Raw genomic sequence first — 16,856 nt, 5'->3', positions numbered from 1 at the left:
ATTTGGGGTCATCTGAACATTACTGTGTTATCAGTCAAGTTGCTAAATGAGAAATCATCGAAATTGCTTCCTAAAACAAGGGACAAAATCAAGAGAGGCTTTGATTTAAAAAAATAAGATGAAGAATTAGTAATTTTTAACTAACTGAAAAGTAATAGCTACCTCTTCTTGTTTTTCAGACGATGTCTTCGGCAGTTGTTCAGATATACGCAGCAGATCGCAATGCCATGTGGTCAAAGAAATGCTGTGGTGTAGCTTGCCTTGTAAAGGACAATCCACAGAGGTCATATTTTATCAGAATATTTGATATTAAGGTAAGCATCAATTTTTTTACTTTTTTCAGACTCTTTAAGCTTGGTTGTATTCATTCTCCACTTTGTATTGAATAAGTGTAGATTGCCTTAGCTACAAACTCACAGAAGTTTTCAGGTAAACAGTTATGCTTTAAGTGGTGCAGTTACAGTGCTTATTAATAGGCATGTGCAGCTTTCTAAGATACTGTAAATTATTTCATAGATGTCAGTTTATGTGAATGAAATAAATACCAGATACAGTTTTATTACAGATTACAGAGCAGTTCTCTACAGGTCTGATTAGTCAAAATAGTAAGAATTGGTATAGTGTCACTAGTGTGGATAGCTGTCAACATTCTTGTGGGTGTTCCTACTAAACAAATAAATGCTCTCTTCTGTGGGGGTGGAAACAATCTTTTTGATTGGTGTGTTGGTGCATGTGAAAACTGCAAGTCAAATAACTTCATTGGGTGTTTTTCCTCCACAATACATACATACGTACTGAAGATATTTGTCCTATTACAACATTTCACTTAAGACAGTGGGAGCTAAGAGATAAGGTGTGTAAGATGTGTTTTCATAACAAAAAGGATACTGTGACTGAGACTTGGGAAAGCTTCCCATTACCTCTAAAGCCAGGAACCACTTGTTTTCTGTCTGTGTTCAGTGCTTGAAGTCTCTCAGATTTGTTCAGGATTGCTAATTGGTGCTTGTGATTTGACTTTGTGATTTGGTCACTTGACTGCTGGACTTAATGAGAAACCAGTTCCTGAGGTGCTGAACTATAATGCCATTTAAATATATAAAACATGTGAAAAGTATGAGATATTTGTTTCCTTTACCTGTTTTCAAATCAAGCATGAGGTAATTACTTGAAGTCTCCTTTACTGCTTTTATCACTGTATTCCTGTTACTCGTCACTGTTACTGCTCCAGGTATCACTATAGAGGGACTGTAGAACTTGAAAGATGTTTTGAAAATTGTGAACAGAACACAGTGACCTGATGGAATAGTCTTCCACAGCTCTTCTACAAATTCCAGCCTATTTGGATTTTGATTGAGTCATTTGTTGGGTTAACAGCACGGTAGATGCTTAGCACCATGCAGCTTCCAACTCTTAAGAGATTCTATTGTCAAATAAATTAAACTTTGCAATTAGTCTGTTTTTCAAAATCTTTTTTTTTCTCTTTTTCTTCTTTTCAGGATGGGAAATTACTATGGGAACAGGAGCTGTACAATAACTTTGTATATAATAGTCCTAGACGATATTTTCATACCTTTGCTGGAGATGTGAGTCTCAACATATTTGAATACCTTTTTCTTTGAATGCCTTTTATTTGAACAGTAGCCTCTTCTAGTATAATAGAGGGTTTTATTTCATTCTGTGAATTATTTAAAAGTACAACATCACCTGTGTTCCTTGAAGCTTTTTAAGCTTACATATAAAAGGATTTCATCTCAATGCTTCCCTTTGGAGGTGAGGGGGGCAAAGCTGGTCCCCACTCCAGCCTCCCAAACCGCAGTGTGCACATGCAGCCCAGAAAGCCAATAGCATACTGGGCTGCATCAAGAGAAGCAGAGCCAGCAGGACCAGGGAGGTGATTCTCCCCCTCTGCTCTGCTCTGGTGAGATCTCATCTGGAGTACTGCGTCCAGTTCTGGAGCCTCTATTACAGGAAGGATCTGGAGGTGCTGGAGGGTGTCCAGAGAAAGGCGACGAGGATGAGCAGAGGGCTGGATCTGCTCTCCTGTGAGGACAGACTGAGAGAGTTGGGGCTGTTCAGTCTGGAGAAGAGAAGGCTCAGAGGAGACATAATTATGGCCTTGCAGTATCTGAAGGGGGTACAAGAAAGCTGGGGAGGGACTTTTGAGTGTGTCAGGGAGTGATAGGACTGGGGCAGATGGAACCAAACTAGAAATGGGTAGATTCAGATTGGATGTTAGGATGAAGTTGTTCCCCATGAGAGTGGTGAGACACTGGCACAGGTTGCCCAGGGAGGTGGTGGCAGCCTCATCCCTGGGGGCTTTTGCAGCCAGGCTGGATGTGGCTGTGAGCAACCTGCTGTAGTGTGAGGGGTCCCTGCCCATGGCAGGGGGTTTGGAAGTGTATGATCCTTGATGTCCCTTCCAACCCTAACGATTCTATGATTCTTTATCTCAACTAAAAAACTTATTAATCCATAGGACAGAAGCAGTTCTTTCCCGTTAATGAAATTGTTTTAATTGCAGAAGATGTTTGTGAATACCATACATTCTTAAGGCAAAATATTTTTCTCTCCCTCCCTTTGATTTCAAGCTGCAGTATTTTGTTCAAATGTGTTAGCCATGATCTCTAGAAGATTGGTTAGCAGACAAACATTGCTAAGATAGAATGTTCCATTAAGCCTTAGGCCAAATTTGTAATGTGATTGATTGCAATGTTTTTTCATGATTATACCTTCAGAAGGTGTAAGAAGACATTGAAGAAAGACCTTCAACATTTTTCTTAGTCATGGGTGGGGGAATATTAATGTTTTTCAGACATGTCAAGTTGGTCTTAATTTTGCTAATGAAGAAGAAGCTAAAGTGTTCTGCAAAACAGTAACAGATTTACTTGGACGGCGACAGAGAAAATCTGGTAAATATTCAAATTAATCTTAAATTCAGGCTTGTTAATGTTGTGTTGGGGAGAGGCAGGAAGTTACTTCTGTGTCTGAAAACTACAGGAAGACACTATTGCCATATTTATATTTAGAAGTCATTGTGTTATCAAATGTGTTATTAAATAATTGTGTTATTTCTCTTGTGCAAAAATGCTATCTTTCTGAAATAACTTGGTGCTCCTTACTCTTAAGTTTCCTTGTAACCTGTAGACTCCAAGGTTGTGGTGTTTGAAAATAGAAATCATGAGGAAGTAAAAATGTGTTTGAAAATGTAGATTATGAGGAAGTAAAAACAGTAAGCTGTCAGTGGGAAAACTAGAAATCTTCCTGTAAGTTGTTCTCATATTTGACTAAACCCTCTTTTAGCTCTGGGCTGTTTATAACTAATTATAACAAATATTTTACCATCTGCTACGTTCAGTAGTTTCTGTAAATGGATTTTTGTCATTGATCCAGTGTTTAATAGAGAACTATATTGTTCAAAACTAGTGATTTTGTTGTAGGCCAAAATGAGGAGACATAATTTGTCTGTAGTGTCCATTGCAGCACAGTGTTTGGCACAGCTAGATGCAAGACTCCTTAGAAACAAGGCCAGTGTTTTAAAGGCATCTCAGACTTCCTACAGACTTTGGCTTGGTCATTTTCCAGGAAGCCTGTAAACAACTTGCCTGACAGCCATATGTCAGTGAAGAATAAGGTGCTATGAAATGTAGACTTGGGAGCACATGAATGTGGTCCGGCATGCTGTAAGCCGTAGCATGGACTTCAGGCTACATTTTTGCATTCTGGAATTGAGTTGCAGCAGCAGTGCAGTGTAAACTAATGTAAAAGGAGGAAGCCCTCATTTTGGAGTGCCATCCTTGAAAGTATTCTTGGAAACCTACAAGATCTATGTGTATTTGCTCGGACTTCAGGTGTGATGACTTGAGTGCAAAGCATTTGTTCCAGAATCTTAAATGCTGGTGGTTTGTGGTTTGTTGGGGTTTTTTTGGTCACTTAATGGCATTTAATAATTTCTCAAACACGTTGCATAAAAGTAATCTTACATCAGCTTACATAGCTTGCATATTATCAGACATACATTGTGGTTGGAGTCAGTGATCTTAAAGATCTTTTCCAATGTAAATGATATTATGATTCTGTGAATCTGTTTTCTCTTCCTCTTAACTATTGTGTCTAAAACCTCCTGTACACAGTATAGAGATGAATTCACCTCTGCCCTTCCACAGGGAGTTTTTCTTGACAGGACCCTGTAGGTTTTTTTTCTTGTTTACTCTTTGAAATCTTATCTTGGGTTGTGTGCTGAAGCTTTTGTAGGATAAGTTTATTCCATGCATTGTCTTTTGACAAACAGCTGCCCCTCATCAAACGCTTAAAACTTGAAGACAGCTTCAATTAAAAAAAAAAATAGCAACCCAAAAGATCAGAACTTGCAAACTGCAAAACAAGAATTGCAAACAATCATGAGGTTGCCCAGGGAGGTGGTGGAGTCACCGTCCCTGGAGGCATTCAAGAGGGGATTGGACATGGCACTTGGTGCCGTGGTTTAGTCATGAGGTCTGTGGTGACAGGTTGGACTTGATGATCTTTGAGGTCTCTTCCAACCTTGGTGATTCTGTGATTCTGTTCCTCAGTCAAGCCACCAGATGGAGTTCTGTGTATCTTAGAAGCACAATTACACAGAGCTGCATCAAAATAACAGGCTTTGCATTTGCTTAAGTCAGAGCTGATTTGCTGATAGTGTTTATTTATGTATTCATAAATTTGTGCATAGTTTACAGTATCACAGTATCACTAAGGTTGGAAGAGACCTCAAAGATCATCAAGTCCAACCTGTTTATATATATACTGTAAATTATATGTATCAAAGTTGCATAATATTTGTGTTGTCTATATAAATTGTGTATTGTAATGCATCTTAAATTCCTAAACACAGATGTCATAGTCTAATCATTTTAATGCTGTTCTTTTAAAAGGGATTTTTACTCCCATGCCTCCCAAAATATGTTTCATTTCATACCAATGCCACCTGACATGCTTTCAACTGAAATAAGTACTCAACGTATTGACTTGGCCTGTTACACCACTTGTGACTTGTTAGGAGACTTTTGCAAGAGTCTTATGGAAAGCTTATGTTGTTGGAAGGTAGCAAGAACTGTGTGTTCTGTCTCACAAAACTTTATCTTTGTGCTGAGACTAGCACACCTAATGCTGTCTAACACTTGCAAGAGGAGGCAGTGGTGTTCTGTCCTTCCTCAGGGGGCATGAAATGCAGTCCAATAAGCAGACAAATCTTGAATAAGTGCACCTGGAGTTTCAGAGAGGTGAAAAGTTTGGCTCCAAAGAATGTACAAAAGCTTGCAAATGTACAAAATATCTGACAGGAAACAGAATCAGAGGGAAAGGCAGAAAAAGAATTATTGATGTGCTGTCCTAGTCGTCTTAATCTCAGGCTCATCTTCCTCTAGCTAAATTCTGATTTTCATTCTTTTCAAGTCACTTAAATTCTTAACCATAGATTGGGAAGAAATTAAGAAATTACTATAATTAGTAAATTTCTCTGGTAGACTTGTTTAAATAATCTGTCTACTTATTTCTTAAACCTTAATCTCAAATAGTTCCCCAAGTAAGCAGGGGGAACTTGGTGCGTGTCAGCATAGCACATTCTCACTTGCACATAGTTAGCATTAGTCTTAATTATCTTGCCTCAGAAATTGTAATATGCATACACACAGCATCCTCCCCACCCTCTAAGCACTCAGCCATAAAAGTGCAGCAAGGACTTGCAGAACAGAGCCTTGTTTTGAATTGCTTATCTGAAGTTAGGAGGCTTCTTGACTGTTAGGAATTGCTTGTGGGTATGGGTCTGAGGCTCTGTTAAGGCTACAGTGAAGCTGCCTTTTTTTCCTACACAAGCTTATAGCTCTTAATGTCCTTTCTAATGCACTTCATGAGCTTCAGTCTGGGTATTTAATATGGTTTGTTTGGGGTTTTTTAATCTTTGGTCACAGCTTTTGGTTTTGCTGCCTAGGAGATAAGGGCATCTCTGAAGTGCTCGGCTTGCACTGGATTCAAGTCTCAATGGAGGTCATTCTTGTTTCCAGGAATACTTTTGGAAGGGACTTGTGTTTCTTGGATGTAGGCAGCTGGTGAAGTCTGTCTGTTTTGGGTCATTAAGCATGTGCATCTTCAAAAAAGGAGAAATCTTCCACTCCAGTAAGGTCATCCACACATCAGAACAGGAGTTCATATTTTCTAGTCAGCAGTACGAATCACAGGAAAAAGGATCTGGTATCTTTGGGTGAAAATTAATCTTTTATGTACCCAGCAAAAATCACAGGAAGTGTTTAAAATGTCTTGCTTTGTTTTCCACTGTCTTATCTCTTGAACTCTTTCTTCTAATGAGAATTGTAACGGATTCCCAAGATTTGGCACAAGGCCAATTAACACTTCCTATGAATAAATACCTCTTGCTTTTGCCAGCTTCCTATCCTCTGCCAAATGACTCGCAATCAGGCCTGCATTCTTCTTTACTGTCTCTAATTATGTTCCAAAAGTTGAATTTGCAAGGAGGTTTTGGGTTTTTTTCTTTCTTGTGTTTGTTTGGTTTGTGGGTTTTTTTCAGTGCAACATGAGTGGTTTCTCAAACTGAGTTTTCTAGGAAGAGAAAACTGTGTCCTCAATTTTTTTTTTTGTCCCCTCAGATGTGATGCCTTGTGCTGAGGTACCCTTGCAGAGGCTCTCCCTGTCCCTGCCTAAAAACAATCATCTGTGATCTAAGAGACAACTGCCCCTTAGTATTTTACAGTAATATTGCTAGGACAAGGTCAATGTGATCTCTGGCCACACCTTATTCCTTACCTTTATTTTTGTGTCTGGAAAAGTAGAATAGTTTCACAGTTTTTCTGAGACTTGCTGAAATGGGAAATGGAATCACTAGTGAGTGAGAGATCTCTCTTTTAAAGGAGAATTTACTATTACAGCCTGAGAGTACTGAGGTGTGAAGTGCTTACAAATACATTTTGCATCATGAAGCCAAATTCTTCATGGACTGTGAAACACTTTCATGTTGTGAATAGAATTTCTGAATAGAGAATGAGATTAGTACCAAGGGGATTGTGGTTCTGTTCCATATTGCTTAGTTACCTATTTGATAACTTAGGTGCTGTGTCATATATTATTTTCAAGTACATGCAATGAAAATATGTTAGATCCTGTGAGAGGAATATTTTATAGAAGTATGAATTAATTCAAATAAAAATGAAGGAACAGTTTCATTCAGTGGAAATTAGAAGCCATAACACTTCAAAGTCTTGCTTTGGTAGGTTGTACAAAAAGCATCTAATTGTTAGTCTTTTACCTTGCTTTGTAATCAACATGTCTGAAACCAACTCAGTTGCTATTTTTGTGTTCCCATACTGGGTTTGCTCACTTGAAATCGGTGCTCATTATGTAAGCCAGGGGTTTTATTGCTCTGTAATGCTTTGTTTCAATTGCACATCAAGTAGGCTTTAAGGATATTACTGGATTGGGATCAAGGTCATTGAAAGCTTCACTGGAAAGTAAAATTGAGAATTCTTTTTTTGTCTTGTGATGCATATGAATAAATAGCTCTCTTTCTTTTTCAACAGAAAAAAGACGAGACCCACCAAATGGTAAGGGTGGTTTTTTTTCATGAATCAATGCTTGTTTATTTATTCCTATTGCTGTCGTGAAGTGTTTATATAGAGCTTTGTTTCGGACCTGTATGTCACCAAATTAGGCAATCCTTAACTAGTTCTGAATTATGGGGACTACTAAGATCTTCTCTGTCCAAATAAAGCCTCCCGCAGGTTTTAATACTTCTCAAAAAATGAGTACAGAGTTTTGAGGAAGTTCAGACAATCATCAGTGTAGGCCTTGAACATTTAAGCTTGAACATTTAAGCTCCTGGCCAAGCTGTCAGCCCATGGCTTGGATGGGAGCACACTGCATTGGGTTAGAAACTGGCTGGAGGGCCAAGCCCAGGGAGTGGTGGTGAATGGTGCCACATCCAGCTGACAGCCAGTCACCAGTGGTGTGCCCCAAGGATCAGTGCTGGGCCCTGTGCTCTTTAACATCTTTATTGATGATCTGGATGAGGGCATTGAGTCCATCATCAGTAAATTTGCGGACGACACCAAGCTTGGGGCAGGAGTTGATCTGGTGGAGGGTAGAGAGGCTCTGCAGAGAGACCTCGACAGGCTGGACAGATGGGCAGAATCCAAGGGCATGAGATTGAACACATCCAAGTGCCGGGTTCTGCACATTGGCCACAGCAACCCCATGCAGTGCTACAGGCTGGGGTCAGAGTGGCTGGAGAGTGGCCAGGCAGAGAGGGACCTGGGGGTACTTGTCAATGGTAGGATGACCATTGTCATGCAGGTAGGCCTGCAGTGTGCCCAGGAAGCCAGGAGAGCCAATGACATCCTGGTCTGCATCAGGAAGAGTGTGGCCAGCAGGAGCAGGGAGGTCATTGTGCCCCTGTACACTGCACTGGTTAGGCCACACCTCGAGTACTGTGTCCAGTTCTGGGCCCCTCAGTTTAGGAAGGATGTTGACTTGCTGGAGCGTGTCCAGAGAAGGGCAATGAAGTCGGTGAGGGGTTTGGAACACAGCCCTGTGAGGAGAGGCTGAGGGAGCTGGGGTTGCTTAGCCTGGAGAAGAGGAGACTCAGGGGTGACCTTATTGCTGTCTACAACTACCTAAAGGGAGGTTGTAGACAGGCAGGTATTGGTCTCTTCTCCCAGGCAGCCAGCACCAGAACAAGAGGACACAGTCTCAGGCTGCACCAGGGGAGGTTTAGGCTGGATGTTAGGAAGAAGTTCTATACAGAGAGAGTGATTTGCTATTGGAATGGGCTGCCCGGGGAGGTGGTGGAGTCACCATCATTGGAGGTGCTCAGGAGGAGACTTGATGGGGTGCTTGGTGCCATGGTTTAGTTGTTTAGGTGGGTTGGATTGGTTGATGGGTTGGATGTGATGGTCTTGAAGGTCTCTTCCAACCTGGTTTATTCTATTCTATTCTAATGTTTGCTTCTGCTCACTTAAAGAGCTCATCCCTGACAGCAGGGTCTGCAGATTAGATAGGAATTAAAAGAGCAGTGGTGACTGCAGTGCCACCTACCACAGAAAACTTAGCCCTTGTCTCTACTGTAAATATTTTGATTGCTAACAACATTTTTGTCTAGTTTGCTACCTGTATTTTGAATACAAGTTAAGAAAACTAGATCCAGATAAACTTTTATTATTAGTGTACTCTCATCATTAATCCTGTAAGATCTCAGACAACAACACTTAATGAGAAAAATATTGCACACTGAAGTAGCATTCATTGATCCTGTGCCTTTATCTTGAATAGCCTGTGGAATACAGAACACAGAATTAACCAGGTTGGAAAAGACCTTCAGAGTCATGGAGTCCACCCTATCACCCAACACCATCCAATCAACTAAATCATGGCACCAAGTGCCTCATCCAGTCTCTTCCTAAACACCTCCAGTGATGGTGACACCACCACCACCCCCAGGTAGCCCACTGCAATGGCCAGTCTCTCTCTGTGAAGAATTTTTTCCTAACATCCAGCCTAAACCTTCCCTGGCACAGCTTGAGACTGTGTCCTTGTGTTCTGGTGCTGGTTGCCTGAGAGAAGAAACCAACCCCCACCTGGCTACAACCTCCCTTCAGGTCCTTGTAGATGGCAATTAGGTCTCCCCTGAGCCTCCACCATCACCACAAGGCACAGTTCCTCACTTTACTTACACAGAAACCAAAGGTCTGACTCAAGAATGGGTTTATGTCCAAAGTTTCAGGTTTATAATTAGTGATCAAAGCTCAAAGCATCTCTGGTTTTTCAGTAAACCATTTCACTGAGACTGTGTATTCTTCATGAGCTGTCTGTCTTCATTTTCTTACTCTAACTCTGTAGTGTCTGGCTTCTCTGCTTAGGTGTGCTCATTCCCTCTGTAGTCGCAGGTGAGACACGCCCAGGGCATGGGTTATAGCATTTGCAATTCAGACTAGAGCAGCTACATACTCTCAGCATGTAACTGGGAGAAAAACTGTTGTACTATCAACTGGCTTTTGTGTTGTAGTGAAATTCTGGGTTTGGGGGGTGAGGGGGAAAGAATGTCTGCTTTTTTTTGTCTACTGAGTATCAATGTGTAGTTACCCTTCAAACTGAAAAACAAGAAGAGTCACATTTCTGTGCTCACATGATCCATGCCTGAAATACTGCGGGGAATTCTGTTTTAGTGGAGCTTGTTTGTCTGGATTTTCTGCATATGTTGAAGCTGCTTGGAAAAACCTCTCTGTCTTGTCATGTGATGTTTTCAGTACTATGGATTTGAGATTTATTTTTTTTTGGGGGGTGGTACAGTTGCAGGATTAAAATCAAATTGGCATCAAGAGTTATGTAAAATGTATTAGTCTGTAATTTCCTGGGATTTATGCTCTGCGCATTTGTGACAGCTAGATCTCTTCATGCAAATCAAGAAGAGTTACTGTAGGTGAACTGACCTCTTAGTGAAGTTCTGGATGAAAGAAGAATTTGTCAGGGAAGTAGATTTTGAGAGACTCTTTAAGAAGCATGTGGCGGAATTTTGTTTCAGCTGTTAACCGGAACAGTTTGCGTTTATTGTAGGGGTGTCTGTAGCCTGGGATGGATACCTAGAGTTTATTGTAGGGGTGTCTGTAGCCTGGGATTGATACCTAGAGTTTATTGTAGGGGTGTCTGTAGCCTGGGATCGATACCTAGAGTTTATTGTAGGGGTGTCTGTAGCCTGGGATTGATACCTAGAGTTTATTGTAGGGGTGTCTGTAGCCTGGGATCGATACCTAGAGTTTATTGTAGGGGTGTCTGTAGCCTGGGACTGATGCCTATAGAGATTCTAATATAAATTTCCCCAGAATTAACATTTCAAAATGTTCTGTACTACATTTTCTGAAGATATCACAGACCTTGATAACAGTGGATGCTTAACACCACTGTACTGCCAGGTACTTCCTAGCGATGAGCTGTATATGCCTCTCTCACCTTCATTTATTGAGCTAGCTGCACCTGATGGGGAAGGTGCATGTTTTATGATAGGAAAAATTTTGTTGGATATAAATATGGCAGTTCTAGAGGAGTACAGTTATTCCCAAGATTCTGTTATCTCTCGTGGACATCTAAGTTCTAAACCTGACGGTAAGAAAGATTTTCATCTTTTATTAGAGTTTGCTGTGAACTTCTGGATGAATGTTGTTAGTATCGAGGAATTTGGCTTCTCAGTCTGCTCATCTGCATAAAATCAAATTTGCAAGTGGCTCATGCTTTATATGGTTAAGACCATGCATGGTTACTTCAGGATTTTATATGCACTTTCCAATGTCTGTTAGGAATTTGGAGAAGAATATCACAAACTTCGTAATACTGCAAAGGTCCAGGTGTCTCTTCTTTTAACATCAGCACAGCTGTTGAGACTCCAAATATTGATATAGATGGAAATAGATCATAACAGAGAAAAATATCATAGGTGATTAACCTCAAAAATAACTCTTAGAGTGGTTTTGGTGTTTGTATTTTCAATTCATCCCCAAGATTTTACTTAACTGCATACCTGAAGTTTTGCCTTGATAGTATTTGCTGACTAGTGGGATTAATGCTCATCCTCAGTGGAACTTTAATAATGCAAATTGTTCTGCAGAGTCCTGTGTGGTCAGTTTGTGCTTTGGTGTTCTCAAAGGACAGATGTTTAGATCGTAACCTTTCTAGATGGAAGCATTTCAGCAGAAGAAACTTCAGAAATTAATCTTTCTGCAGTTTCAATGCAGTCTCAAATCTTTGCCCTTTTAAGACTCCTGCAGGAATTCAGGATTTGTCATATGTTTTCAGATTAGTTTTGCCTAGTCCTGTGTGTTTCTGTTCTTGTTCTTTGTCGGGCTATGCTGGGTGCTTCCCACTGAGGTGTAAGCCAGAAATGTCAGCTATGTTACCCAGTGCATTTTCTGCTCCTTCCTCATTTGGACTTTTGATTGTGAAACCTAAGGATTGTTGGTCCTTACAGAATGCTTAGAGAACTCTGAATTATCCACACAAAATGCAGCTATGGGAAAAAATAGTGTCCCAAAAGGATCCAATTTATCAAATCTTAAGCAGACTTTTTTGTCATCTGCCCAGTAAGACTGGATGCATGAGTCTTACTCTTTACTAAATACTGGGTAGTAACTCACAGGCAAATAGAGGATGTTTTTAAACTATTTCTGGCCAAACTGGTTATAAATTTACTGCTTAATCTCATTTTTTCAAAACTGAAAATACCCTTACTGCATATTTTTTACAAGTATGTGTATACATACATAACTATAGATGAGTTTTTCATAAATGCACATGCATAGAAATTGACTCCTGGTGTTTAAATGCTACTATCTCTTGCTTATATCAAGAGTTACCTTCTGTCAAAGCTGAAGATCTGTGTGGAATACATGCTAGGTATGTTTATTTGCCAGTATTCTATGAGTAACACAATTGTAAAATGCTAAAATTGACAGGAATGTGGTTCAGAAGCTTTTTCAACAACTGCAGTAATAATTCAGAATTGTTCATAATCAAAAAATAGAATAGAATGAACCAGGTTGGAAGAGACCTTCGAGAGCATCACATCCAACCTATCATCCAACACCACCCAATCAACTAAACCATGCAACCAAGCACCCTATCAAGTCTCCTCCTAAACACCTCCAATGATGGTGACTCCACCACCTCCCCGGGCAGCCCATTCCAATGGGCAATCTCTCTCTCTGTGTAGAACTTCTTCCTAACATCCAGCCTAAACCTCCCCTGGCACAGCCTGAGACTGTTCTCTTGTTCTGGTGCTGGTTGCCCCAGAGAGGAGGCCAGCCCCCACCTGGCTACAACCTCCCATCAGGTCTGCCCTGAGCCTCCTCTTCTCCAGGCTAAGCAACCCCAGCTCCCTCAGCCTCTCCTCACAGGGCTGTGTTCCAAACCCGTCACTAACTTTGTTGCCCTTCTCTGGACACATTTCAGCAAGTCAACATCTTTCCTAAACTGAGGGGCCCAGAACTGGACACAGGACTCATGGTGCGGCCTAACCAGTGCAGTGTACAGGGGCAGAATGACCTCCCTGCTCCTGCTGGCCACACTCTTCCTGATACAGGCCAGGATGCCTTTGGCCCTCTTGGCCACCTGGGCACACTGCAGGCTCATGTTCAGCCTACCATCAACCAGTACCCCCAGGTCCCTCTGTGCCTTGCCGCTCCCCAGCCACTCTGACCCTAGCCTGTAGCACTACATGGGGTTGCTGTGGCCAATGGATGGGCCAAAGTATGATGTTTGAGAGTATCATTCATAATTTGAGTGTTTCACTTGTTTTTCTGTTGCTGTTCTTGCTGTCACTAGTCTTCAAGCTCTGTTTCTTACTTGGAACTTCAATTACTTTGCAAACCTGTCAAAGAGTGAGACATTAGAAGTCGTGATTAGCTCACATAGATGTTGCCCTGAGTATGAAGACAACAGTTTATCCAGAGCAGCCTTCTGAAGTTCTTGCAATGTTCAGTTTCTTGGTGTGACAGCAGAAAGCATTCGTATTTGGCACTTAGTAAGTGAAGGCTGGCCTGCATGAGGAATAGTGTGGCCAGCAGGAGCAGGGAAGTCATTGTCCCCCTGTACTCAGCACTGGTTAGGCCACACCTTAAGTACTGTGTCCAGTTCTGGGCCCCTCAGTTTAGGAAAGATGTTGACTGGCTGGAACATGTCCAGAGAAGGGCAACAAAGCTGGGGAGGGGTTTGCAGCAGAAGCCCTGTGAGGAGAGTCTGAGGGAGCTGGGGTTGCTTAGCCTGGAGAAGAGGAGGCTCAGGAGAGACCTTATTGCTGTCTACAACTACCTGAAGGGAGGTTGTAGCCAGATGGGGCTTAGTCTCTTCTCCCAGGCAACCAGCACCAGAATGAGAGGACACAGTCTCAAGCTGTGCCAGGGGAGGTTTAAGCTGGACGTTAGGAAGAAGCTCTTCATAGAAAGAGTGATTGGCCATTGCTGCCCAGGGAGGTGGTGGAGTCACCATCACTGGAGGTGTTTAGGAAGAGACTTGATGGGTCACTTGGTGCCCTGGTTTAGTTGATTAGATAGTGTTGGATGATAGGTTGAACTCTATCTCAAAGGTCCTTTCCAACCTGGTCTGGTCTATTCTATTCTCCACTGCAATCAGTTTTCTCTGCTGCCATGGAAATGGGTACTGAGCATTGCTATTTAAGGTGCTCATTCTTGGATTTTTGTCTAGGAGTGTAGCTATGCTACACCTTGCTGTGTCTCATTCCATTTGTTCTGTGTTCATGAAAACTCTTTAGTTTAAAAGTACTTTGCCAAATTTGTAAAACACAAATTCTACCTGTTTTACCTTCACAGGTCCAAGTCTACCAATGGCAACTGTTGATATCAAAAACCCAGAAATTACAACTAACAGGTTTTATACTCCACAAGTCAACAATATTTCATATACCAAAGAAAAGAAGAAAGGAAAAACTAAAAAGAGAAGATTGACAAAGGCAGATATTGGAACACCTTCTAATTTCCAGTAAGAACTTTCTGGAGTTTGGGGGTTGGTGGGTGGAGTCTCTTGATGTTCCTTTGGGGTTTTTTTATTGTTTTGGGGGTTTATTCTGAAATTTGTGTGTGTTAATGTGAATTACACCTGCAAATGCTGAAGTCTTGAATATGTCACTATTGTGTGTAACCTGAACCACAGTGAATGCTAGCTGGAGTGCTGTGAGGGCAGGCTACACAGGAATGTGTCCAGGTTGGCTTTGAAAGTCTCTAGGGAACGATGCTCTACAACTACTCTGGGCAGTCTGTTCCAGCACTCCATCACCCTCACAGTGAAGAAGTTTCTCATGTTGAGGTGGAACTTCCTTCCTGTGTTCTAGCTTGTATCCATTTTCTTTGTCCTATTACCACCTGCCACCAAAAAGAGCCTGTCCCCTTCCCCTTGACACCTACCCCTCAGATATTTACAGACATTAATAAGATCCCCTCTCAGCCTTCTCTTCCATATACTAAACATTCCAAGTTCTCTCAGTCTTTCTTCATAGGAGGGATGTTCAGTGAAGGATGAAAAATAAAGGAGAAATACCATGAGCACTACTCCATATAAACTTTCCTATTAATTAAGTGCACTGAGCTCTGAATTGTATGTTCACAGCCTCTTCAGAGGGCGTCCTGAGTGGCACAGATATGCAGATATGTTGATGAGCTGGTAAATTTCTGTCACTTTACAGTGACAGAATGCCAGTTAACACATTCCAATCAGATATGAGACTGTGTGTTAGGAAATGCATGTCTAATTTATGGGAGCCAGCTGTAGCTTAACATCTGAAATTCTCTAAGCAATAAATCATCCCATGTTTTGGTAGTGAGAAGCATTTAAATACTTGAGTAAAGCAAGGGGCTTTCCTTTTTTGCCTCTTTTGTAGCATAATGTAATTTTAAAGCAGATGTTTTACTTTCCTTCGTGTCCCTCAAGCTAAGTAGTTAAATTATCAGAGTTATACTAAGGCCAAAACTATTCACTGAGTTTCAGTATTCTCATTAAAAAAATTGGTGTTCTTGAGGGTACTAAGCAAGTGTATGAGGTCTGGTGCAATAGGTACCAGGTAAGGAGAGTAAAACATTCCTTGTAATGTGACTGTCTTAGCCTAAACTGTGTTGGCTTCCAAGAGTGCAACTGGATTTCCTGATGATTTCTTGGACTGGCCCTTGACAAAAAGAAACCTGGTAACACTGTTGTTCTGTCTTCTATAGCCAGGGGCAGTTGCATGGAGTAGCTTGGTCAGGAACAAACTCCTTGGCCTTTTTAGCTGATTACAGCATAATTTTATTCACATAAATTACACATAAAATAATGCTTCAGTAGCTGTGTGCAGTCTTTCCATCACCATCTGTAGGCAGCACAGGGTGGCACAGAGCCAGTGAGAGAAATTACTTTTCCCATTGGTCTTTTTGACACAAGGCAAAGAATTGAGAGTGAAGTAAGTTTTTACTATTCCATTCTTAAATGAGACACTGCAGAGTAAGAATGTTTTCATGTCTTAATGAGGCTGGAGGTAGAGGCTGGTAGTAATCTCCAGTTGCCTTGGCATCCTGCTTTAGTTAACAAGGTTCTTTTTATGCTGATTAAATGGACTTTGCTTCTGTTTTTAGACACATTGGACATGTTGGTTGGGATCCAAACACAGGGTTTGATGTAAGTAATTTAACAAGTTATTCAAGAGACTGAATGATTACAAGCTTTTAAGGCTTTTTAATGTAAGTTGGGAAGGTTGGCATTAAATAAAAAGCTGTGCATTCAAACAGTTACAAACTGTGATTTATAATACAATACAATCATAGAGGTGTTGGAATTGAAGGCAGTGGGAGGGATCGAAGGTCAAGGGGGAGAAAGATGCAAAACTTAAGTTTCTGTGTAAAGTAATTACCTCTCCTGAAGCAGTCTTTTCTGAGTGAAAAGACAACCCAGAAATAGGTATGTGGCTTTGCTGTTCCTTTTTAATTACCTGGTGTATGGGGTTTTCCAGTACCAATGATACTTCAAACAAAAATCTTCTATTTCAAGCTTCTTGAAACTAACATATCTGACTTTCAGGTGAACAACTTAGACCCAGAACTGAAAAACCTGTTTGATCTGTGTGGAATTTCAGAGGCTCAGCTGAAAGATAAAGAAACTTCAAAGGTCATATATGATTTCATTGAAAAAACTGGAGGTGTGGAAGCTGTTAAAAATGAACTGCGGAGACAAGGTGGGATTCCTTTTACTTTCAGGGCTTTGGGGTTTTTTTTACCACAAGGATTAGAGTAGAAGAGGGATAGGATAGGATAGGATGGGATAGGATAGGGTAGGGTAGGATAGGGTAA

General features: G+C 41.1%; 1 protein-coding gene across 3 annotated transcripts in view; it reads left to right on the top strand.

Annotated features, from left to right (window-relative positions):
* WASL (WASP like actin nucleation promoting factor) overlaps nucleotides 1-16,856 on the top strand; it is a 51,704-nt gene that overhangs the window by 23,669 nt on the left and 11,179 nt on the right. For 2 of the 3 annotated variants that reach the window (XM_068165503.1, XM_068165510.1), the window contains exons 2-8: nucleotides 180-314; nucleotides 1,497-1,583; nucleotides 2,813-2,909; nucleotides 7,566-7,589; nucleotides 14,355-14,523; nucleotides 16,146-16,188; nucleotides 16,588-16,741. In XM_068165503.1, the coding sequence (XP_068021604.1) occupies nucleotides 180-314; nucleotides 1,497-1,583; nucleotides 2,813-2,909; nucleotides 7,566-7,589; nucleotides 14,355-14,523; nucleotides 16,146-16,188; nucleotides 16,588-16,741 (709 nt within the window). Of the gene's footprint in view, nucleotides 1-179; nucleotides 315-1,496; nucleotides 1,584-2,812; nucleotides 2,910-7,565; nucleotides 7,590-10,414; nucleotides 11,140-14,354; nucleotides 14,524-16,145; nucleotides 16,189-16,587; nucleotides 16,742-16,856 lie in introns of those variants that run through there. The other variant, XM_068165519.1, reaches the window with a different exon arrangement.

Source organism: Melanerpes formicivorus, unplaced genomic scaffold (assembly GCF_026170545.1).
Source record: "Melanerpes formicivorus ecotype bairdi unplaced genomic scaffold, bMelFor1.0.p_v2 SCAF_3, whole genome shotgun sequence".
In the NCBI taxonomy this organism is placed as follows: Eukaryota; Metazoa; Chordata; class Aves; order Piciformes; family Picidae; genus Melanerpes; species Melanerpes formicivorus.
The sequence above is the reverse complement of the archived record's forward strand: the minus strand, read 5'-3'. Positions and strand labels throughout refer to the sequence as shown.